Source organism: Ailuropoda melanoleuca, chromosome 9 (genome assembly GCF_002007445.2).
Source record: "Ailuropoda melanoleuca isolate Jingjing chromosome 9, ASM200744v2, whole genome shotgun sequence".
Taxonomy (NCBI): domain Eukaryota; kingdom Metazoa; phylum Chordata; class Mammalia; order Carnivora; family Ursidae; genus Ailuropoda; species Ailuropoda melanoleuca.
Genome location: NC_048226.1, coordinates 35,802,260 through 35,825,874, shown reverse-complemented (window position 1 = coordinate 35,825,874; position 23,615 = coordinate 35,802,260). Strand labels below are relative to the sequence as shown.

Here is a 23,615-nt window from a genome sequence, read left to right as displayed (position 1 = left end):
TATGATTGAGAGTTGATTGTAAGGTGTGCATCTTAATGAGTTTCTTTGTTTTCCGAAGTATCTTTTCTGTAAACTTCCGTGACCATGATGCACATCCTTTTTGAGATCACTCTTCCTCAACTTCTGTTTTCCACCTAACTGCTCTCCTTATTTTCTCTTTCTCTCTTCCTTTATTCTTATGTAGGCCTGACCAAAGATGGCAGTAATGAAAATATTGATTCTCTTGAGGAAGTCCTTAATATTTTAGCAGAGGAAAGTTCAGATTGGTTTTATGGTTTCCTCTCATTTCTCTATGATATAATGACTCCCTTTGAAATGCTAGAAGAAGAAGAAGAAGAAAGCGAATCCGCAGATGGTGGTGATGGTACGTCACAGAACGAAGGGGTTCAGGGCAAGACTTGTGTCATTTTGGATTTACATAACCAGTAACTTTGATTCAGGGACTGAAGTCATTGGCTTATGAAAACCCGAAGCAGTGTCCTGTTTCTTTCTTTCCTTTGCTCACCCAGGGCTTCACGAGCAGTGGGGCAGCTGTGATCAAACAGTACAAGGCAACCATGTGATCTCTCTCCCCAGTCCAGCTCCTAGCTAGTCCCTTGCTCGGCTCCCCCACTTCTAGTGAAGAAGGGGGCACTCCTCATTCTTGTAGTAGTCTGCAAAGTGCATTGAGAATGATGTTCTTGGTGGTATAATTGGTTTCTGTATCGTTTTGTTTCAACTTATGTATTCACTGAACTAAATTTAGAAACTTCATGGCAGATTGTTTTGTGATTAACCCTTGATGCTTGTCTTTCTAACACACTATTAATTGAGATGATTATGGTGGACTTGATTATAAAAATGTTTCCAGCATGATTCGTAAATTAAATGATTCTCTGTTGATCTTTAACATGACTGGTGTGTAAAGTGATGGTTCTTTAACACGCTGATATTTTTTAATTGTAATTTGTTTAGGTTAACTTATTTGTCAGATAGGTTAGACAAATTTCGGTGTAAAATTCTGTATTAATGGTGCTTTTAAAATGATTTGAAAATAACCCCATGTTTTTGCCTTAGGGTAGTGAAATTACTGTATTCAAGTAGTAGTAGGTCTGAATATTTCTGTATGAAAGCAAAATTTATTTTTAATTTTATTTCCAAATATACATCCAGAGAAAGTATTTGTATTTTTTTTAAGCAGGCATAGTACACAAGAGGGAAAATGTGAATATGTATCTTAAATAATGCTGTACATATTAAAATTATTCATCCTAAATAAGTCTTTTTCCATTTTTTTCCTGTATTTCCTTATTAAGTGGCTATCACCTTTGGCTTAGGTAGAATTTGATTTTTAGATTTATAAATTTTTAAATTTACTGTAGTGGTAATTCTTTTCAGGAGAATACATTTTTTTTTTTTTTTTTGCCATTAGAAGACCTTAAAAAACATTTTTGAATCAGTTCATTTAAGATGAGTTTGCTTCATTAACAGCAAGAGGAATTGTATTAGCTGTATATAACATGCATTCATAAAATGAGATTTCATGTATTTCCTTAAGGCTTTAAAGCCATTAGGACCTCCGGTTTCTGTTACCCTTTTAGGGAGCGCTGTTTCGTGTTTTTAAATCTCTTTGAGCTTCTATGAAACTTAACTTGGCTGTGATTCCTCATAGAGCTTAAAATTCGAATATGTTTCTATTTTTGAACATTTTATTTGTTTATAGTAAATTCTCCTTTTCAAATATTCATTCCTTATGTTTTCATATATAACCAAATTGCTTTCAGTAAGTGGAGATGTCACCCATTTTTTTCAGAGGGGAACGTGACAAATTTAGTGTCTCTGTTGGAAAGCAGGATCCTAGGCTATTCAGCTATTTTTAAGTATGTATCGGAACTCAGCCATAGCCAGAAAGTTAAAAGCATCAAATCAGAACGCAGGAAACTGCCCCCTTTACTCACCGCTTACGTGTCAGAAGAAACTGTGCAAGTTGCTTATCTTGAGCATTATTTTAAAGCTGCTTTTGCATATGGCTGCACACGTTGTGCATGGGGCAGTGATTTCTTAAAGCTCACGTGGCTAGTAAAACTCTAGCTCGCCTTTCCCTAATTATTCGGGGAATATGTTTCATTCTGTTCATGTTTCTGACAGTGAAAAGCTTCTGATTTTGAAATGTTAATATCCTGGAACACATAAGTATGATTTTAATAATGTTCTTTTTGAAAGTTGATGCAGTCTTTGTCCATATTGATTGTGTCTTCCACTTTGAGTTGGAGTACTGTGAAATATCAGCTTTCATTAGGTTTAAATTGAAAACGATCTTGGACCTCACTCTCAATGAAATTCATGTAGCCAAGTGTCTGAGATGTATTTTTTAAAGCAGTCTTATTTTTCCGTGCTTCATGACTACTAACTCTAGAAGAAATGTGATCAGTTCAAGAAGTAAATGAATTAAATTTGTGTGTTAAAATGTTTGCAGTCATTAATTTCTTATCAGGCTCTTTGTTTTGTCATGATAATGATACTAATGCATGTTTTATGTACAGAAATTAATTATGCTGTATTTTTGTAAGTGAAAAACAAGGATGTGAGGAGATAATTTTCTATTTATCTAGTACCCCCTGTAGTCAGCCTTGTTGCAAGGTCTCTGATGAAGGTGAAACCTAGGGAGCTGGTGGACCCCTGACTTCTGTGACTTCCTTCAACTTGTGGCTAAGGCTTGTTTTGGTGAGAAAAAATGAAGTTGTTTGCAACAGTAGCATAGAGTATTTTGAAGCTGATCAAAGTACTTCGCTTAAATTTTATTTATTATATACGTTAGAATTTTTAATTTCTCTAAGGGCGTATTGTGTAATTTTCTGTTTCATAGTGTAAATATTTTCCTAGCTTTATGTCCTTTAAGCTACTAAAAAGGCACAATTGTATTCTGTACCTTAGAATATTTGTTTGTGTTTATGGAATTTTGAGTTGTGTCACATTTACTTTGCAGAATTTTCTAACTTCAAATGCGCAGAGGCCCTTGGCAGCGTGAACTCTGCGTACAGCTGTAGTGTTGTCCGCTCGGAGCTGGCCCGCTTGTTTCCTTAGACGCACTGCCGTGGGTCCAGTTGGGTTTTCGGAAGTTTGGCTCAAAAACGGGAAGTGGCCCTCTGGAGATTTCTCTTCTGCACTGTAGCTTCTTTCAGCCCGGATTTTCTCTGGGGTGCAAGCGGTGGGGTGTCAGTCAGGTGGAGAACCGTCTTCTGGGTGCCAGTCCTATTGAACCCCGAGGCCTCGCCACCAGCTTGCTGCCTGGGAGAATCGCCTGGACGCCTCGGGCGTAATGGAATGCTGGGTGATCCTGCCTTTCATCCTGTACTCAATTCTTTTCTTCTAGGAATTACCTGCCTGTCTCATAGAGCTGTATCCAGACATGTAAGAGAACTTTTCTGTTTGAATTCTGGCTTGTTTTTATTTACAGTTAGCTAGACTGAATAAAATGTTTTCTGTGTACCCTGATAAAGCTTGGGAGAATTCTCAAAATAACTGTAGGCCTAGGTAGTCTCTCTTAATTTGATCGATCTCTTGGTAGATACACCTTTTGGTGATTGATATCATCATCTTTTCTAAATAAGATGCTGGTCTATAAGTAGTTTTCTGTGATTTGGGCTGTGGAATTTTCTTTGATTGCAGTGCATATTTGGAGCATTTTCATGAAATTCACCGACTCAATTTATCACAAGTTGATGGACAGAATTGTGTGCCAGATTCTCTGCTTCTGATATTTGTTGATATTTGTATCACCGAGAAATACATGGGAGTAGATATTAACTAGACTGTGAGGTCCTTGTATTTAGGAAACAGGTCTTAGGCTCCGTTTGAATCCCTCTTCAAAGCTGAGCCCAACATAGGATATTTATTAAATATTTGCGGGGGTTATTAGTCTTGATGAATGATAACCTCAGAAGTTACCCATTGTTTAATAAAACACTGAGAGTTTTTTTTTTAAACCAACTTAAATAAGTGAAAAAATTATTGGACATTTTTTTTTTCAAGAGAAACGACATTTTGAATTTTCATATGGGAAACTGACCTGCGCTAACTGACGTCTTCTGGTGAGCTTTCCAGTGTTTCTTATGTTCGTATTTGAGTCTGCTTCCTCATGCAAACTTCCGGTCTCTGGATGCAGTCCCTTCCTAAACTTTTGAGTCATTGCATTCTCTTATGTTCTAATCCTGCCTTCCCCATTTACCATAGGGCATTGGAAGGTTTGTAGCTTCCAGGCAAAAATGCCTGTGATAATATTGTTATACCATCTATTTAAAAATAAAAAGGGAATTGTTGTAGTGCACTGGCATGCGTTTTAGCCAAACTAGACATCCATTCTAGAGCAACAGTCTGCCTAGAGCAGAGAACCGTTACTTAGGCATTTGGGGCCTTTTTTAAAAATTTAATTTAATTTAATTTAATTTAATTTAATTTAATTTAATTTTTTGCCATCTGTGGTCAGCGTTGAAATAAATTGTGATGTTTCAGTTTGGGAAGGAGGAAGATGAGAAACTGAAGCTCAAGGTGACTCACAGATCTCACCAGGGACTGTGGGAGTGACAGAAGTGACCAAAGTACAGAGTGATACCCAGCCAAGCAAGTCTATGGCCAGCTCCCTGAAAACCTGTAGTTGCTACTTGGATTTCTGTAATGGAGCCAGTCTTCTAAAATTATGTCTGTTGCATGTGGTGGAACCACAGGTCCAACCATTGGCTTAATGATTCAGCATTTTAATTTGATACAGAACATTTCATCTTGAAAATGTGTGTGGGATAATGGCTCTGAGGCAGTTGCCAAAGTAACATTAATTACTTTTAGGCAACTCATGTTTTAAGGGCAGAACATAAGACTTGTCCTTTTTAATTTCTGTTAAAAACTTCTCAAAAAGTTAACAGAGCTATTAACAGTAATCACCTTAAAAACCATCAGAATAACCATACAGCCAAAGGAAGTAAAGAACATGGTGATTACTTATTCTTGCCATTCTCTTTGGCCGCAACCACTTCCTGATGCTTTTTTGATGACTGCCTTCAGTTGAAATGTATTCTGTCAACAAAAACAACTTTCATCCCAATGAGTTACAGAATACCAAAATACTTCCTTTTCAGGCTCTGATTGATAAAATTTTCTATATACTACATGCAAACTATTTTTAAGGAGTTATATTGTCATGAATTTTATTGTTTGATAAATTTGCTCCCTGCCCCTTTTTGCCCCTGGGTATTGACTATGGTAGTGGAGAGAGAAGAAAAGAAAAATAGGGCATGCTTGCTGATTTTTGACAGTAAAAGAAGTCCACATCAACCATAGGTACAAATTTAATTCTGTCTATAATTAGGAATTATATAAAATTATATAAAAGCAAGGTCTTACATACTTGCCCTGAGTTTTTCTCTGGGGCCACTTCTCTAGTGTCCCCGAAGTTCTTTTTTTGTTTTTTTTGTTTTGTTTTGTTTTTAATTTTTCTCGATATGCTGCCACCAGTCCTGGATCACCACTAACTCCTTCCTCACCACTGGGCGTCACATCATTTGTGGAAAGAGATCTATTCTGAACTTAGCTGAACTGAGCCTGTGTAAGGTGCTCACTGCTGTGATGGAGTAACTCTTTGAGTAGGTATTCAAAACCTTTCCAATGCTCTTCCAGCTTCCAGGGTCACTTTACTCTTCTGGAAAGATGATTTTGCTTTCAGTTTTACCAAGATAGTCATCTTTGGCTTCAGTTCCATTGTCTTCCTCTCTCTACACTTTACAGCATTTCTTTATTCTCAGAATTTTCTTCATTGTTTCCTTTCATTGATCATTTTTGCAGATGTTGCATCTTCTGGATTCCAACGGTAAGTCTTTACCTGCATCTCCCCCTACATCTTCTGGCCTCATTATAATTTCTCTCTTGGCTGGCTCTGTTCCTGTTTCCTAGAGGGATGCCTTTGTTTCCTCTAGCCATCAAACATGTAGACGCAGTAAAATCTTGCAAACCCTTATTCCTTTCTGCCCCCTGGGAACTTTGGGAAATTCCACATATGATCAGCTTTCTTGTAGGAAGGAGGCGGTCGGGGGCCCCCATAAGCATCCTGGGGTAGTCACCCTTTTCCCACCTATGTGTTCTCATTGTAATGTGACCACCTCTTCTGCTTGTAAAACTGTAATCTGAAGAACCTTATGGGTCATTTAATAGCTCAAATTCAGTAATGTCCTCATCCTAAACCTTTGTTCCCACCTACCTTCCTAAAACTGCACTTTTGGCTTGAAGAACACTGCATTTCTTCACTCTCCTCTCATTTCTTGTTATGTAGAGGCTCCTCTGTGAACTCCCTCTTTTCTTGGTGCTGTGCTTGGTGCTTTTTGTCACATCTGTACCCTTTCTTTTTGAGACTGGATCTGATAATTGTGGCTAAATTATTAGCTCTGTCTTTATCATGTCAAAAATATTGAAAAATTATTGATTATATTCTTTAAGTTCAGAAAAGGTAGCTCAAGTTGATGATTTGGAATTTTGTATAGTGCATTGCACAATGTATGTATCACTTTAAATATTTGTGCTCAAATTGGAAAAGTTTTAAGTAAAGCACTCATTACTTTTACCTGTTTCACTAAGTTAATGCTAATCTAATATTTTATTAATGTCAAAAGTTAACTCTAGCCTTTTCATCAATATAGCTCTTTTGACTCTATCACAACAGTAGGCTTTGGTGGTTGCATAGTCTGATTCTTTTTTTTTTTTTTTAAAGATTTTATTTATTTATTCAACAGAGACAGAGACAGCCAGCGAGAGAGAGAACACAAGCAGGGGGAGTGGGAGAGGAAGAAGCAGGCTCATAGCGGAGGAGCCTGATGTGGGGCTCGATCGCATAACGCCGGGATCACGCCCTGAGCCGAAGGCAGACGCTTAACCGCTGTGCCACCCAGGCGCCCCGCGTAGTCTGATTCTTACCACTCTGCTTTTTAAGGAAAATCTGGGCATGCGTTGAGAGAACATGCAGGAGTCAGGAGAGGGACATGAACAGCGTTCAACATGCAGTTTAATGTTTAATGCAAATTTCTTTTGCACATTGGATAATGCCCATAGATTTAAAAGTTGGTATTAGAAGAATAAGTTTGATATTTTATTCTGAAATAAACTTTAGTGGGGAGTGATCCAAGATGGCATTCAGTGTTATAACGTGGCATGCTGGTGGGTTTTTTTTTTTTTTAAGACTTTATTTATTTATTTGACAGAGAGAGAAACAGCCAGCGAGAGAGGGGAACACAAGCAGGGGGAGTGGGAGAGAAAGAAGCAGGCTCCCAGGACCCCGGGATCACGCCCTGAGCCAAAGGCAGACGCTTAACGACTGAGCCACCCAGGCGCCCCAGGTGGCATGCTGTTTTTAATAGAGTTTAGGAAGGATTCAGGTTTTATCTTTGAAAAATGATTTGTCTCTCACACACACACACACACACACACACACACATTCTGTATGTATATAAGTAATTGGACAGGTATAGATAGCCGTATGAAAGTTAATTCACATTTTTTTTAAATGTAGTCAGTAGTAGGACATACACTGATACTTTTTTTTCCCAGAATAATGATGATATTTCTTTTTTTATTGAAGTATAGTTGACACACAATATTCCATTAGTTTCGCATGTACAACATAGTATTTCGACAACTTTACAGGTTATGCTATGCTCATGACAAGTGTAGCTACCATCTGATGATAATGGAATTTCAGCCAAAATAAATTGCCATTCTCAAATGGACTGTCTCATTTAATGGAAATGAATTGCGATGGAGAGAGAAAGAGGAATTTAGGAATGGAGGATGATTTGAACAGTATAACAGAATAGGAGTGGAAACATCTCATACTGAAAGTGGGGGTGTGATTAGGGTTTTGAGAAACACATAGAGTGGGTTCTGCTTGGGGACTTCCTTGTACAACCATAGCCATTTGTTGCTGAGTGACAGATGGTGCTGCCCCCACAGGAGGTTACCAGTAATCACCACACCTCCCACTCTAAGAGCCTAGGAAGTGGGTTGGCAGCTTGGAATGCCACCTTGGAAAGTTTGCTGATACATGAGTATAAAATAGCATTTATGTGATCAGGAGATGGAACTGTGAGAACATCCGTTGACTGGGATGCCAACTACAGCCTGGTTAGAATGAGCGCGTACTGCAAGGTAAAGGGTACTGATGTGTGGCAGAGGTTAAACCCATTATCAGTACTTTTATTTGCCAAGACAAGAAATAGAAAGCTATTGCAACATTTTTAGATGAAGAGTAAGAAATTTAACATCTAGCCATGTGATGGTATTGTTCTTACTTGCTCATATCATTTTTTTTTGGTAAAGAAAGTTTGCGACTGTGGAGGAAAAAAGCAATGGTTTTTTCAAATAGTAGAGATTTAAATTCTATCAAAATATGCTCTCCTTTTTTTGGATGGCAATGACAATTGAATAGGGGAATGAAGTCCCCTGGTCCTTTCATGTGTGGGGCTTGTAACTGATTCCCTGTGGCGAGCAGACGGCCACTGGTTATGCAGGCACAGCTGAGCTGGAAAAGCTATTTCCAGGGGTAATTAGGTTTTTCTACAGCCCACGATTCTTTCAGGTCTACGGCGAGTCATGAAGTTGACTGAATCATAAGCTGATTACAGTGCATTTTTTGCTATAGTGAAAGTAAGGTTTCAAAATGACATCTACATGATAGATATTTATGTGTTGAAGGAGTGTGTTTTCTAAACGGTGAGTTTAACTTAATTTATTTAATAGAGGCATTGATTTTAATTATAGCTATTGTATTTTTTAAAAAAATACTTCGTTTTTAGTTTCCTTAATATTTTCTGTTTATAACCTATTTTCATCTTGTGAATACCAACAGAAGGACCTGGTGGGGTAGCCAAGAGAAAAACTAAGGCTAAAGGTATTTTCTGTTTTTCAAATTAGCCTTGAGTGAATCAAGTTTAATGCTTGAAACTGCATGACATTTTCTAGATACATTAATGCAGCTACTAATGCTAAACATTGCTTTTTGATTTGGGTTGCGCCACTGGCCAGTAGAGTAGTTGTACCAAGACGTCTTTGAAGAATTTCTTACCTAAGCCCATAATTTTAAGTCATTCCCTTTTTATGGTTTCAAAACTTTTGTAACAGCCTTTAAACTAAAAACATAATGATATCATGATATTGTCATACTACATGTAAACTTACATCTAAACTTGCTATTGTCTAACCTAAAACCTTTCTGAGTTTGAATTTTTTAAATACTATGGGAAAAAAAGATGAGTTCTTCACTGATGGATTTCATTTCTTCAGAAGCTCTGGTGACACTCTGTCTTAGAGCAGAATAAAAGCCAGTGTGAGCACACTTGTAGCTTTCAATGAAACAAAAACTTAGATTTATAATCTGGAGTACTGCATTTCCCTGGTATAGAATGTGCTGTGTTTTGATACTTTAATTCTTTAAAAATTACTGTACCTGTCAGCCATCATATGTAGGCTAGCAGCTTATTATTACAGCCTTGTTTTTTATATCCCTGGGGGTTTTCTTGTTCACTTGTCAATATTTATGTCCTTTAGGGATGGGGCATGGGAGAAGTGCATGTTTTTCTTTATCAACTTGTAATATTCTTTTGTGTTCACGTGCTTGGCATATTGTTTTTGGTAAAACATTATGACTATGTGACTTGCAGGGTTTTGTGATTTGCATTTCAATTTTAAGATTAGGGAATTTTAACATTTTAACTTTGTGTTCCATCTGCATAATTCCCAGGAAGGGAACAGTTCTTAGCATTTTGTTCTTGTCACTAGTTATGAGATAAATGGCTGATGAAGTAGAATTTCTGCTTCTTGATCTGGAGAGGCGGGTCAGACGTCAAAGGTTTACCGTTGTAGAAGTTGTGCAGAGCGAGATCGTGGAGCACTGCGTAAGCGCTCGGCATGATCTGTGTCTGCAAACAGCACTGAAGTAGGCGAGGGCTCGGACGGTTGCTTCTTCATGAACGCTAGTCCCTGTTTTTAAAAGGTCTGAATAAGATTTTCAGGAAGAATTGAATAACATTTTGAGCTATGTGAATTTTACGCAGTTCTGATGGGCATAACCATCTTCCACATTTTATTAAAGAAATCTTTCATATTCTTTGTGTCTGCTTAAATGCTATGTAATACAGTAAACACCTTGCTTCTCTTAGATTTCCTAATGAGAGAGCAAGAAGGTAAAATTCAAAGCTTTTTGCTAGCGGCTCTGTTAAACTTGATGTAAAACAGGTTGAAAGCAGGGTTGGTCTCACACGAGATTTGGAATTATGTGTGCGTTCCATCTAATTGCTCTCCCGCCTATGAGCATGGATGGACAACATGGTGGCTTGAGTGGCTCTACATACATTAACAGGAGAACATATTTAAAGGAATGCTGATTTCATAATGTCGAATATAAGTAGACAAGAATGTCTACTTGTCATTTTAAGCACTATTATAGATAAAATTTTATGTTAGTGAATATTTTTTTTCCTTAGCTAAGAAAATTAAATGGTATTTTTCATCTGTGCACACATATTTTAAGGACAGTTTTTTTTATCAGAACTAAAAATTTTAAAATTACCTTTGTATGGATACTTGCAGGTTATGGAAAATTTTTTTCCTAATGTCGCCAGTGTTCCTTTAATTATGTCATTATAATTGTGAAATGTGAGTTGTTAACACTGTGTAAAGTTTATGGGTGGACTCATTTTAGTAATACTGCATGTTAGCCTTATTTTAAGACAAGTCATAACCTATTTCAAGCTGGAAAAATACGATGGCAAATTTCTGGCATTTCTTTGGTAGCTGATATTTTGTTGAGGTTTGCATCTGGTTTTAGCCAATTTAAAACTAGGGGATGAAAGTCACTTTCTGAATGAACATTTCATGTGTGTGGAGAGATAAAGACCATACTTTAGCACTAAGTTACTGTCCTGTGAATTAAGAGATGCTTTCAATAAACTTTTTTTCCTTTGATTGGAAAACCTGAAAGTTAAAGAACTCACTAAAGAAGAGCTCAAGAAGGAAAAAGAGAAACCTGAGTCAAGGAAGGAGAGTAAGATCGAAGAGAGAAAAAAGGGGAAGAAAGAAAAGGAAGATGACCGGAAGGATAAGAAAATTCCTGATGCAGATATATCCAGGAAAGAGTCTCCTAAGGGGAAAAAGGACAGAGAGAAGGAGAATGTGGGCCTAGACAAAAGTGCTAAAGCCAAGGAAAGTAGGAAAAAGTCTGCAGATGTCAAGGATACTTCTGGTAAAATGGTGTCCAGAGACAAAGATAACGCAAAGGAAGGGAGAAGTTCTAGCAAACACGCACACTCAGCCAAGGGAAATAACCAGAAAAGGAAGAACTGAAAGCTCTAATAACATCATCCCAGGAAATGGTAATGTTCTTCATCGTGATTTGCTGCTAACGGGCGTAGAGAATTTAGTATTGCTCTGGTTGGGGAAGATGTGTCAGATAGCCCTCGAGTGTATTTATTGGTGTTCAGTATGTAATTGTTCGAAATCTAGGTGCACTGTCTCATGCCTCTCAGTTTAAAAGAGGATGCTTGTAAAAACCATGTAATAAAAATGTGATGTAATAGCTTCTGTTTTTATTAATTTATTGATCATGTATCCAGATAAATGTATATGTAGAACATGAATTGTAATGAACGTATTAATCAACTGAATACCTTTGTGGGAGTTAGATAAGAATGTTAAGTTTTTCCACAGTGTGTATATGCAGAATGCCTTTCAGGTGTGACGAAGGCTCAGGTGGGTGGGAGGTTTTCTTCTTTCTCCCTTTACCCTTTGTCTTCTTCCCTCCTTTCCCTTCCTGCTTCCCTGCTTCCCCTTCTTCTTCACCTGCTGTTCTCCCTCTCCCCTTCCTCTCTCCTTCCTCCTCCTCTCTCTCCCCTTCCTCAGGTTCCTGTGGCAGCCCTTGGGTTCCTCTTTCCCCCCAGTCTCTTGGGGGCAGCCCCTTCCTCAGGCTTTTCCCTGGATTCTCCTTTTCCTTCTCCCCTTTCTCTTCTTTCAAGTCTCTCCTCCCTAGTTTTTTATTGGGTCTTTTACCTCCTCCTTCATCCCTCCGTGCCTCCTGGCTACTCACCCTCTTCGCTTCTCTTCCTGCCCCCCCCCCCCCCCCCCCCCCCCCCCCGCCGCCCTGCCCCCCCCCCTGCTTTTACTCTCTCTCNTGGAGAACTCTGGATGCAGTCATGAATAAAAGAAGGACTTTGATTTAGAAGAACAATTTTAGAACACTGTTACTGATGATATCTTTACAGACTCAGAAGTAACAAGACTTTATTTCAAATTAGGATACACTTTCCTTTTATATCACACGGTTTTCAGTTATTTCGGTGGAGGTGGCGTCTGTTTTTCAGATTTGATTGTATTATGGTGTACCATTTCTAAGGAGCGTCAAATCTGGGATCTAACTAGAGATCAGAACTTAGTTAATTAGAAAACATTTAATAAAGTGAAATTTCAATAAGAACACATTTCTGCAAATGGTTTGTGCCGTCCCGTGCATGAAGTCTTGAATCTCTAATTGCGACTGCTGGTGAGGTTCGGTTCTGAATTGGAGAAGAGCAGCCTGATTTGTTGTAACAGAATCAAAAGTGCTGCCACAAAGGTTTAATTTTTTTAAATAATTGTTCAGGGTGCCTCGGTGGCACAGTCAGTTAGGTGTTCAACTCTTGGTTCCAGCTCAGATTGTGATCTCAGGGTCGTGAGATCCAGCCCCACGTCAGGCTCCACACTCAGCAGTGTCTGCTTGGGATTCTCTCTCCCTCTGCCCCTCCCCACCGTGCGCGTGTGCTCGCTCTCTCTCTCTCAAATAAATAAATCTTAAAAAATAGTGATAATTCTTCAACTTTTTCTGTAAAGAGCTTAAAAACAGAGAATTTGGCCTAATTGAAGTTATTTCAAATCAGAAGTGAATAAGTATTAAGGGCCAGTGTTTCTAACAGTATCATACACTGTTTTCTTAGGTGCTAACACCTTTCCTGCTTCAAATCAAGCATTTAGACATTTAGTTGACAAAAATTCCAACTGACAGAATTATACAGCAAGGGGGAAATCCTAGAGAATACTACCCAATCTAGCTAATCCAGTCCTGTTTTCTTGATCAAAAACTATGGCCCAAAGAAATTGTAACACATGGGTTTCATGTGTTGATGAGTCAGGGTTTTGTTGTTGTGTAGATTACCGGAACGTTGTAAACCACATAGGGAATTTTATGGCTCTTTTGGTTGGCAGATATGGGGCACCGTCTTCAGGTGGATAGATCCCAAGCCCAGACCTGTCGTCAAAGCTGGGTTTCTTCCTACTTCTCATCTCGAGTCTTGGCTCTGCTGTTCCTTTTCCTTGACTTTTTATTCTATATGGAGTTGCTACCACTTGACAAAGAAGATGGCACTCAACAAGCCCCAGACAGAGCTATCTATTTGAGCAATCCTAATGCAAAGAGCCAGTTTTCTGGAATGGCTCTGGGAAAAAAAAGTCCCTGGGAGAACTGCAACCAGACTGGGTAGGCCTGGTGACCATTTGTGACCATTTGTGCAGTTGGGGATGGGTTAGTCATCCCGGCCTGACTCCTGTGCACAACGCTTTGGATGGGGGTTGGAATGGGTTCCGCTTAAACCATATGAAATGTTTCCCGCAAGGAAGAGGGTTTCTGGGAGGAGAAGAGGGACGCTCCAACTGAGCACTGAATGGAAGAAGCAGCAAAACAGATACTCACCACATGCATAAAAGTTAACAACATCTTAAAAATATATCCTGACGGTAGATCTTGCTGCTAAGATAAATGAATTGATTTTTTAATTCATGTACCAAATTTTAAGTGTTATTTTTTCTACAGATTTTTTTTCTTTCTTGGAGAAGGGCTGATAATTATATTTGCATTTACGGAGGGCATTCTAATAATTTCTACGTTGGTTTTTAAAAGACAAAAGTGATGCATGATAAAGTATATAAATGCTAAATTCTAAGAAAATGAGGGGGAAAACATCTTAGAATAACGTAATCAGCATAAGCACATTCACATTATTGCTATTTGGTAAAACGCTTGGAAATATTTTACTTCTGGCATAGTTTTCCTTTGAATATCGCTCAAGAATTAAATTGAAACATCTCTACTAAAAGCATTTAAATATATTTCAGGAGCTCTTATGAACTGGGAATGGATTTATTTGCTTTCCTCCTTTTTTCTTTCCTTCCCTTTTCTTGAGTAAATAAAGGCTTCAACTGAATTTATTGAAGCTGAGGTCACACTTCATCTAATTGCATTGGCACTTACTATTCAACTAAAAACTTAGTGTGGGAGAAACTTTGTTCATGATTAGTGGGTTTAAAGCTGTGCTTGTACTCAGACTTACTCACTTTTTAATTCGGAGTGTAGTTATTTCTGTTTTCTGCTCTATTATTTTCATATTGTTATCTAAGGATAATTAAAACTAGAAAGGTTATTACCCTTTTTAAAAAGTCATCTAAAAACAGGGACAAAAGTTTCCTAATACAAAGTAGTCGGGAGTCAGAAAGTGAAATACTCAGAAAGTAAGTTTGTCATATGACATACAAAATTTTTCTTTCAATTACACTAGGAGATGATACATCAGATTTTGGAAAATGACATTACTGGCGTAATTTTCCTTAAGTTTTGTAGGGTAATATTTCACGTGAGTGACACAGTCTCTGTAAAGGTAAAGATGGTCAGTTTTACAAAAATATTTGAGAGCCTATCAATTTTTCCAAGAAGCTTTTTTATCCTTTAATATTTAGATTACTTTTTTTTGAAAAACTGTATCGTCTTTTTTTCTTCATTTTTTGTGATGTGCAATGTCTGTTTCATTCGTTAAGGGCTTTGTGTGTGAATTTTAGTTATTGCTAACATTATTAGTAATCACCTTTTTGAAATCCGATTACTACTTTTTTTATAAGATTTGTGGTTTTACTTTGTGGGTGATTTGCATTGTGTATAAATGATCTTCTCAACATTTCATGATAACGGAGAGACTAATAGATAAATTGGCATAAATCCGTCAGCATGAATGCTTGAGTTAACCCAGGAGGATTCATTCTATAAGTAACTGGTTCATAGAAAGTATTTTATACTGTTATGACCTGCTTAGTCATACAACGCTGTATCTTCAGAGGTTTTTGTAATGATTATTTGGATAATAAGGACTCCCTATATATATATATTTCCATTGGGGAAAAAACAGATACAAGTAGTACACAAGTATGATTTTTAATTTTAAGTGTAACTGTAGTGTCATTTTCTATGAAATGGGTCTGGTGACTTAGGCTACATCTCCTAGTTTTGGTTCCTTTCTCCCCTGTCCTCCACTGTTCCATCTCCTGGAATAATTCTCCATTGGTAACAATTCTCCAGATGGATAACTTGGATTATTTCACTATAAAATGCATCTTGGGGATGCTGGTTTTCCTCATTTGTGAATTGAAGGTAATACCTTTCCTTCAGGTAGCTGTGGGAACTAGCTGGTATTGGATCTGAATAAAGTGCTGGCACATTGTTAGTTCTGTCCCTCCCCCCCCCCCCCCCCAGCGAAAGAGAAAGTTTTCATTCTTAGGAATGGAAGGGTGGGAGTTGTGTAGCAGATCTTAAGTGTTATTCTCATGGAAATCTTGTTTGGGGTAATCTGAAAAGATCCCCAGTAACAGTCTTCAGCCTCCTGTCCTTCCTGCTGTTTGCCTGAAGATAAAACCACGTGCCCTAGATGTTTATTACCAGTTTGGCTATCATTTTTACATCGAAACCAATTTTCACAAAAGCTTCCATCTTGTAAGCCCTATAAAGCAAAAAGTCCTCTATTTTCCTTTTCCTTGTTCTCATTTCATACCTCATTTGACTTCACATTATGTGTATTTTTCACTCTGCATTAGCATCTGTACATCACAGAGTTCTGTCATTTATTTCTTCCTTGCCTCAAACATTACCTCTCTGGTATCCTAAGAGATGAGAGGAAGACATATACTTAAAGCTTTTGTGTTGTTTTTGATAATGGTATAAATACCCGTGTGCCGTGTCGCGTTTTGCATGTACTGATCCCTTCAAATATTGGAGGAGTACCTGCAGCGTACCAGGCTGTGCTAGGCACTGGGGATACAAGTGACAAGGTGACTGCAGTCCCTCTAGTGAAATGGTAGGAAATAAACAAGGGGTCGAGGAAGAAAATAACGAACTGGAGCAAGCTAATGCCAGTGCTGCCCACTCTTCCCCTCTGCGTAGAATGTATTCCCACCCGTGCGGTGGGCCACGTTCCACCTCTCATGAATCTAGCTGACTCATCACGTCTACGCTGACATTCTCTCCGATCCTCCCAGGTGGTGGGACTGTGTGTCTTCCAGTAATCATGCTCGTCACTTTGCTTCATTCCCAGATTTTGCTTTGCTACCAGACTGTGATTTATGTCCAGTACCTATGATAGTAGCTGAGAATAATAGTCATTCAAGGTATGTTTATTGATTGAGGAACATATAAAGCACAGATCATGTAAAAATATTTCAGATCTGTATCTACTGCTGAGTAGTATTAAAAAGAAGAAAAATGGATTTTTTAAGAAAGACGGAGGCATTTTTGCAGTAATTGCAGGATACTTTAACCACCTTGGAGTTGCCAATAGCTGTGTTCATGTTGTTGTATGTGTGCAGGGACGGTGGTAAATTGGGCTGTTTTAGAAGAAACAGGGAAAAATTAATTTGTGGAAAAAATGTGTGTGTGTTTGCTGAGTTTAAATTCTCTCACTTAATTTTTAAAACCCTTCTAAGGCAAGAGTTTTATCCCCTTTCCATACTTGTGGAAAGCCAAGCTGTTATCAGTGGTAATGTGCTCGAGATGGGATTCAGGTGGAATTCGGTGGCAGCCCTCGGGGTTCCTGAACCCGAGCTCCTGTATGCCATCTCGTGTTGCACGTGTTCAAGTGAACCCATTGGGTTCCAGTCTTGGTAGAAACCCTTCAGGGGTCCTGAAACTCAGGCTCTTAGGAACCCTTTTGGCAGTTCATTCTTTTGCGATTTGGGTCATCCTCTTCCTGCAGTCTGCCTGTCTATCTTGGGTCATGTGAGGACACTTTGAATCTGGAATGGCTCTTACTGTATATCATGGGGCAGCTCTTTTAGTCCCTGGCAGAATTTTGACAGGGCTGTAGTTGGGATGCTTGTTAAGATCTGTATTGGCCGATTATGCAAGCAAGGAGCCACAGCGACAATCAGCGTGGTCAATCAGTATGCGTGGGTCTTCCTGGTTTATTGATTTTTCCAGAATATCTCTCAAGATCATGTTGCTGTTAGGGTTATTCTTGGGGTATATTGATTTATCCTGTTAGACTACTTGCATTTGAAGCAGTAGCAGTCCTGAGCTCTTCCCCTTTGAACCCCAGCAGCTGGGGTAACCTGGGTAGGTAAGATTAAAATTTTCTTCACTCTCTATACTACAGAGTCAGTAAGCCGAAGATTGATAAACCAGTTTTTAAAAATGTCTTAGCTTTGATGGGCTACATCTGTGAAGTCCTATTTGTAGTTCTTACTTCCCCAGATTTTGTTGAGCAAGTGGTTTATATAGAATTCTTATAAAAAAGGAATCCTTTATTTTCAGTCAGAGTGAATAGCGCCATGATCCAATGGCCCCAGGACCTTTCTGATTCTCACGCCCTTGCTCCTTTTCTCTAGCTGCATTGGCCACGTGGCTCTTCCTTGCTCCCAGCACTTTGCTCTCCCCCTCACCCCAGACCGGCTGAGGAATCTGTACTTGCTGGTCCAGAGCCTTGCCTGGAACATTCTCCCCCAGCGCAAGTCAGGGCCGCATCCCTGGTTTCCTTCAGAAATCTGTTCACATTTTATCGCGGAGGCCTTTCCTCATCAATTCACTGTAGATAGCCTCTCCTCTTTCCCTGATGGCCTGGCACTCCGTGTCCCATATCTTTCCCATTCAATATACTTTAAGTATTTCAGGTTTCTTATTTTTTAAATTGTTCCCTCCCTATGAGAGGTAGGGCTTTTCAGCATCCATTTTCTGTAGGACAGTGCTTCGTGTTAGTAGGTGCTAAATAGTTGCTGAGTGATTGAATGCCATATGCAGTTGGTAAGTTTTAAACGTACAGATGGCAAGAAACTACATTTATTTCCCATTGCTGTCAGGTTTAATAGGGTAGCAGTGAAAGAAGTAAGCTCATATTGGACTAAGGTAACTGTGTCAGATACTCAAGTTTGCTATGAGTGGTTGACTTAAAGTGCTCACATCACTTACTTTATGACTTCTTCCATTTTTAATTAAAATTGTAGGAAAAACTATACATTTATTAAATGCAGCCATGTTTCTTTTTAATTTCCTGATTTTTCTGATGCACCCAAAGAACTAAAAACAAGGTATACTTTAAGGCCATTAATTGATTTTCCAAATCATGCAGGCGCCGTTGTGGTTGACTTACACCTTTCGTTCAATCCGCCGTAATTACTTTTAGGAGTTACGGTTATCCTGTTCCCTTTGCCAGCTTAGGAATGGAAGTGGGTTCTGGTTTTGACTGTTAAAGCTGAAAGAGAAGGCTTCCAGCAAAGATTTCCTCAAGTCCTAAGAGAAGCTGAGCAAGAGGTGGTCTTTGCTTCTGGACATCCTCTGGTCCAAAAGAGGACCTTGCAGCTGGGGGAGCCCTGATGGCCAGCGTGAGGGTGAAGCCAGTGCTGAGAGCAAGCCCGCCCGGCTCTGCACTGCTTGTGAGATGAGACAATAAATTTCCTTTTCACTTGAGCTAGTGTGAGTTGGTGTTTTATTATATGCACCCCCAGGAACATCAAAAATGATGACATTCATTTCATAATGTAATTTTGAATATTTATTTCAGTGCTACCTCCTTCCATTTGTACCTCATCATAAATCCAATTTGAAAACCTTTCCTTTGATTACAAATTGACCTTATATGTATTTTTTTGTTTAATTTTTACTTTTGCCTTAAAATCTTATATGAGACCTGGATTTACCGTTATTTCCTGAGGAACACTTACTTATTCCTGGACTAAAATAGATTTGGGTGGCAATATCATTTCTCGAAACACCAGAATGAAAGCTTACCGGGCTAATTCTTCCATGTGGCTTATCAAACTAATAAGAATTATTCTAGGATGTGGGTTGTTTTTTTTTTTTTTAATTTTAGAAAGTTTATAGGGATCTAGGGAAGGGGATGTGTTAATGTGAACCTCAGCTTCTTTGAAGTTTACAGTATTGTTTATTTTTATGCTCATCTCACCTCTGGAAAATAGCTGTGACCAAGTATCAATAAATTTACAATTCAGCTGCCACTTTGGACAGAAAAGAAAACTGCTCAGTATTTTCTCTCGTTGTATGCTTTTGCTATCTCCTGTGGTTTTACAATTTCAATTTTAGAGACAGATAACTCCAGTTGATATAGAGAAAGCTGACAGTGAGGAAAACCATATGTCTAAATATTAGTATGCTAGTAGTTTTCAGATACTTCTCACATCAAAAAATGTCTTCAAATGAAACCTCCCGAAATCTAATAAGAATAGGATTTGCAGGCAGTTTAAATCTTCATTGTTTGGTGGGGAAATATTTCACTGTTTATTGAACCCACGGAGCACAGTTTGAAAACCTGCTACATTGAGGATTAGTGAAGAATGATCTTGTGAGTTTTCATTCAAACTGAGATGTTTCTGAGGAAGAAATAATGATTCCAGCACAACAGACAGAACCTGGGACTGCCCCAGGCAAATGAGTCCCATGGCTCTGTAGTGGTGTGTGCCGGGGCACAGATAGGAGCCTCTTTGGTAATAGAAGGAAACTGATCTGAGTCCCCTTTCCCACCTTTACAGACTTTAGCCTCTCCAGTGCGGCCAAGGGATCCTGGTCCCCCAGAGCATCTCTGCAGCCATTGAAACTAGCAGAGTAGCCGCACCCTTGGGGGGGGGTTCAGCCCTTGAGCAGGTGCTAAGTGGGCACCTGTTATATGCCAGGTGTTTCCTGAGGTGCTGAGAATACAGAGGTAACTGACACAATTCGGAAGGTTTACCCTGTTCATTGAGCAGAACGTAGCAATGAATTGTTTCATACCTGTTCCATTAACAATAAAGAGATGTTAAGAATGGATTATTTAAATGGAAAAGAGCATGGGAGTTTTCAGCCCTGAATTCAGAATTTGAAGTGTAATGGGTTTTATTAACAAGGCTTTTGTCTCTACCCGTCATCCCCTGAAATTGAACTACCTTTAGTATCTGTGGTTATTTGCGTATTATCCCTTGGAAATCTACATTATAGTTAGAAGTCACTATATAGTTAGGAGTACAACACAGCTGTATCCATTGGTGTTCGTTTTGATAGTCTTAGGTTTTTTATGTAAATAGTGTGGAAGATAAGTAACTAAAGCAAATATAAGGTGGGGTAGAATCCTGTGTGTCTTGCTGTCTTTAGGATTAGAGAGAAGAAGGTATGAGTGTATTTTTGCCAATGAGAGAAAAATGAAAGGAACAGTCAGGAAAAATACAAGGGGTCAAAAAGAAGTAAAAGACATTGAAGTACTCAAGAGTAGAAAAATGCCTCTCAATTCTGAACTGACCTTTTCACTGTGGCCTATTGACATGACAACACACTTCCTCTAGTAACAGCCCTTGGTACAAGATTCTCGCGGGGGCGGGGGTCACGAAGAGCCAGGAGCTGATGAATGAATGACAGACTCTGGGACCTGGTTTAGCTTTCCGAAGAATTGTATTTACTTGAGGATACATTGTAATGTTCTTCATATAGAATATCAAGGAAATCATTCAGTCTAATAGATTCTAGACTGGTGTTGACTTTAAAATCAGCTTTCATGTTCATTTACCCCGATGTTTTATTTTCCTTAAGACATAAAAAAAAAAAAACCACGCACCTTTTTTTTTCATGCTTTTAGCTCTTAATAGAACAGTATGATTTTAAGTGGTACCTTGAGAAGATTGTAAATAGTTATGTATGATTTGTTCTCATTTTTAACTATAGTTTTCAAGAAGAACAGGTACTTATATATAAATCAAATTATGGCACGCAAACAAGTAACGAATTCCAGTGTATCTTAGTTGTCTTACTGCCGGATTTAGAGCTCAAGCAGCAATTAATTAATCACTTCTGAACGAGAGGAGCCTGAACTCGAATTGAACTTCTTTTGGCAAGTGCAGACATGACTCTGTTTTAGAGATTCGTGGATGCTTAAACAAGGATTTTTGTTTTATTGTTTTTAAGTGAAAGGTTAACTTAGGTAAAGAGATGGTCAAGGCCCATGTGAAGGTAAAGAGCAGTCTGTCTTCCTACTTCAGTTTTTAAGCACCTCCACATTTTCATGGAGTATGAAGTCTTGGAAACTGAATTACTTGCTCTGTTGATGAAGTGTTCGAGAATATTGTTTTTCCTGGTTTAATATGTCAAAAAAAAGAAAAAGGAAAAAAACTCAAGTTAACTTTGTGAATAAAAATGCAGGCCTTAAAGAAAGATCTGCTTCAAAGCCAGCAGTCGCACCGGAAGAAGCTGAGCCATACCCGTGGCTGGAGGGGCAGGTTCCCGAGGATTCAGGTAAGCTCTCCTTGGCCTCTAACCGGATGTGTCTTGGCTGCCAGCTCTCCAGTTCGCAGTCTCCGGAATCATGTCTTTCCCATAATTTGTGTCACAATGTTCATGGAACATAATTTTTTTTTTCTTCTCTTCTGAGATTTTGGAGTAAACTTAATGTTTTCTAGTAAAATTTACACAGGATAATTTTAATTTGGGGATCAAGAATCAAAGGCACAGAGGAGGTGGCTCAGTTAAGAACATCATGAACTAAATGCTAGGTTTCTGGATTCCAGTTCCAGAACTTCTTACAGTGAAAGCACAGTTAGACACGTGTGGTACACTAGTGTTGTCACTGGCTGTTCCAAGATCTAATAGAGGAGGCCTACTGGGCTCCCAGTCCTTTTAATGCGAGGGTCTCCTTTCTCCATCAGAGACTTCCTGGAGCCCCAGGTGGTGCTGTGGGAGGCCTGTTTGCATAGATGAATTCAGACGTACATCCACATGAATTCATAGATGAATTCAGATATCTCTGTAGTCACCCAAGGGCCTGTGACCCACAGAAGGAGAACTCCTAAAATCTGTGAATAAATTGGCAAATGAAATTCAAATCTGTTACGATCATTTCCTGTTTGTGCTGTGATATTTATTGCAAAGTACTAGTTAATTGCTGCACATTTTCCCTTTACCTAATCTTTCTCCAAAATTTGGTGTCATTTCGCCACCTATTGGAAGTGTTTGGTATGACACTACATATTTACGGGCAACTGAAGTATTCTGGCTGATTTTATCACTGTATGAATAATATTTGATTTTTCTTTTCTCCCTTTTAAGGTCAATATGCTGCTCTGATTTTTTTTTTATTTGTTCAGAACATAATCCTAGAACTATGGTCTCCCTCCCGTTCCTTTATTTTACTGTAGCACTGGAGCAAGAGAGCTACTTTTTTTTTTTTAAGACGTAATTTAAATGCGTATTTGGATTTAGCATCTCAAGCATTACTTTGCACTAAATAAATTTATAATTTAAAAATCTTGTTTTTCAAAGCTGCCATTTGCTTCTGCTCTCCTTTTTAAGTTTTTGTTAATACTACTCTACATTTAACTGATAACTTGTCCTTCTAAATCCATCAGTTTATTATCAACTCATATCCTTTTCAACTTCTTGGCAATGTTTGCTTTAGTTTAAGTGTTGCCTTTTCAACCTTTCTCTTATTTAGGTTTTTGGCTTCTTTCTCTTCTCTGTCCTACAAACCCAGGTACATACCTCTCATTACAACACAATAAAGTAAGTCCCCTTGGTCCCTACAGTACTTTCTGTATGCCCTCCTCTCCCTGGCCCTGTACTAGCCAGATTTTTGAAAAAAGAATGTACAATTGCTTTCTTTGCCTTATTTTCCACTCAGTTTTTAACTCATTGCAATCTAGCTTCTGCCTTTACTAATCCTCCCGGGAGGAAAGGAGGAACATCACAGAATCATGGAAAGATGGAAACAGCATGGTGGACTCACCAAGTTCAAAGCCAATGCTTGGTAGCAGGTGACTCTGGAGAGGCATGTGAGGGCTCGATTGTGGAGGTCTTCTGTTCTGAGGAGCTTAGATTTTCCCCTGTTCGGGCAGAGGAAGCCATTAAAGGGTTAAGCAAAGGAGCACAGTGCCATCCACTTCAGTTACTAATATTAGATTTTCTGTGGATGGTGCTGTCAGCAGTCATAAAACTAGGAATTGGTTAGGAAGCTGTCATGGGCTTTGTGAGAGCCGAGGAGGGAAGAATAGAGATTGGCAGGCTCTTCTGTAATTATATGCAAATACATATAAAAATGGTTTGTGACATACAAACATCTATAAAAATAGAAGGCACTTTCGTGTTTCAGGAATGGTTTTGTAATGTGATTAGTCTAACAGGTTCTTAAACTTTTTTCCTATCTGAAGAAGTTCAAATGAACTTACTCTGTTTTTGTCATCGAGGATTAACTTGTCAGTATAACTAACCGATGTCATTGGCGTTACTTCATGTGACAGCATGCGTGATACTAAGTCGAGCGTTGCTTCAATTTACTGAACATGGATGTTTGTTAAAC

General features: G+C 38.7%; 1 protein-coding gene across 11 annotated transcripts in view; it reads left to right on the top strand.

Moving 5' to 3' along the window:
• The window catches only part of ASPH (aspartate beta-hydroxylase), a 209,617-nt gene that overhangs the window by 43,095 nt on the left and 142,907 nt on the right, over positions 1–23,615 (top strand). For 5 of the 11 annotated variants that reach the window (XM_034668106.1, XM_034668107.1, XM_034668105.1 and 2 more), the window contains one exon: positions 21,467–21,559. In XM_034668106.1, the coding sequence (XP_034523997.1) occupies positions 21,467–21,559 (93 nt within the window). Of the gene's footprint in view, positions 1–184; positions 6,750–8,863; positions 8,906–10,993; positions 11,586–21,466; positions 21,560–23,615 lie in introns of those variants that run through there. The other 6 variants (XM_034668110.1, XM_034668109.1, XM_011220361.3 and 3 more) reach the window with 4 other exon arrangements.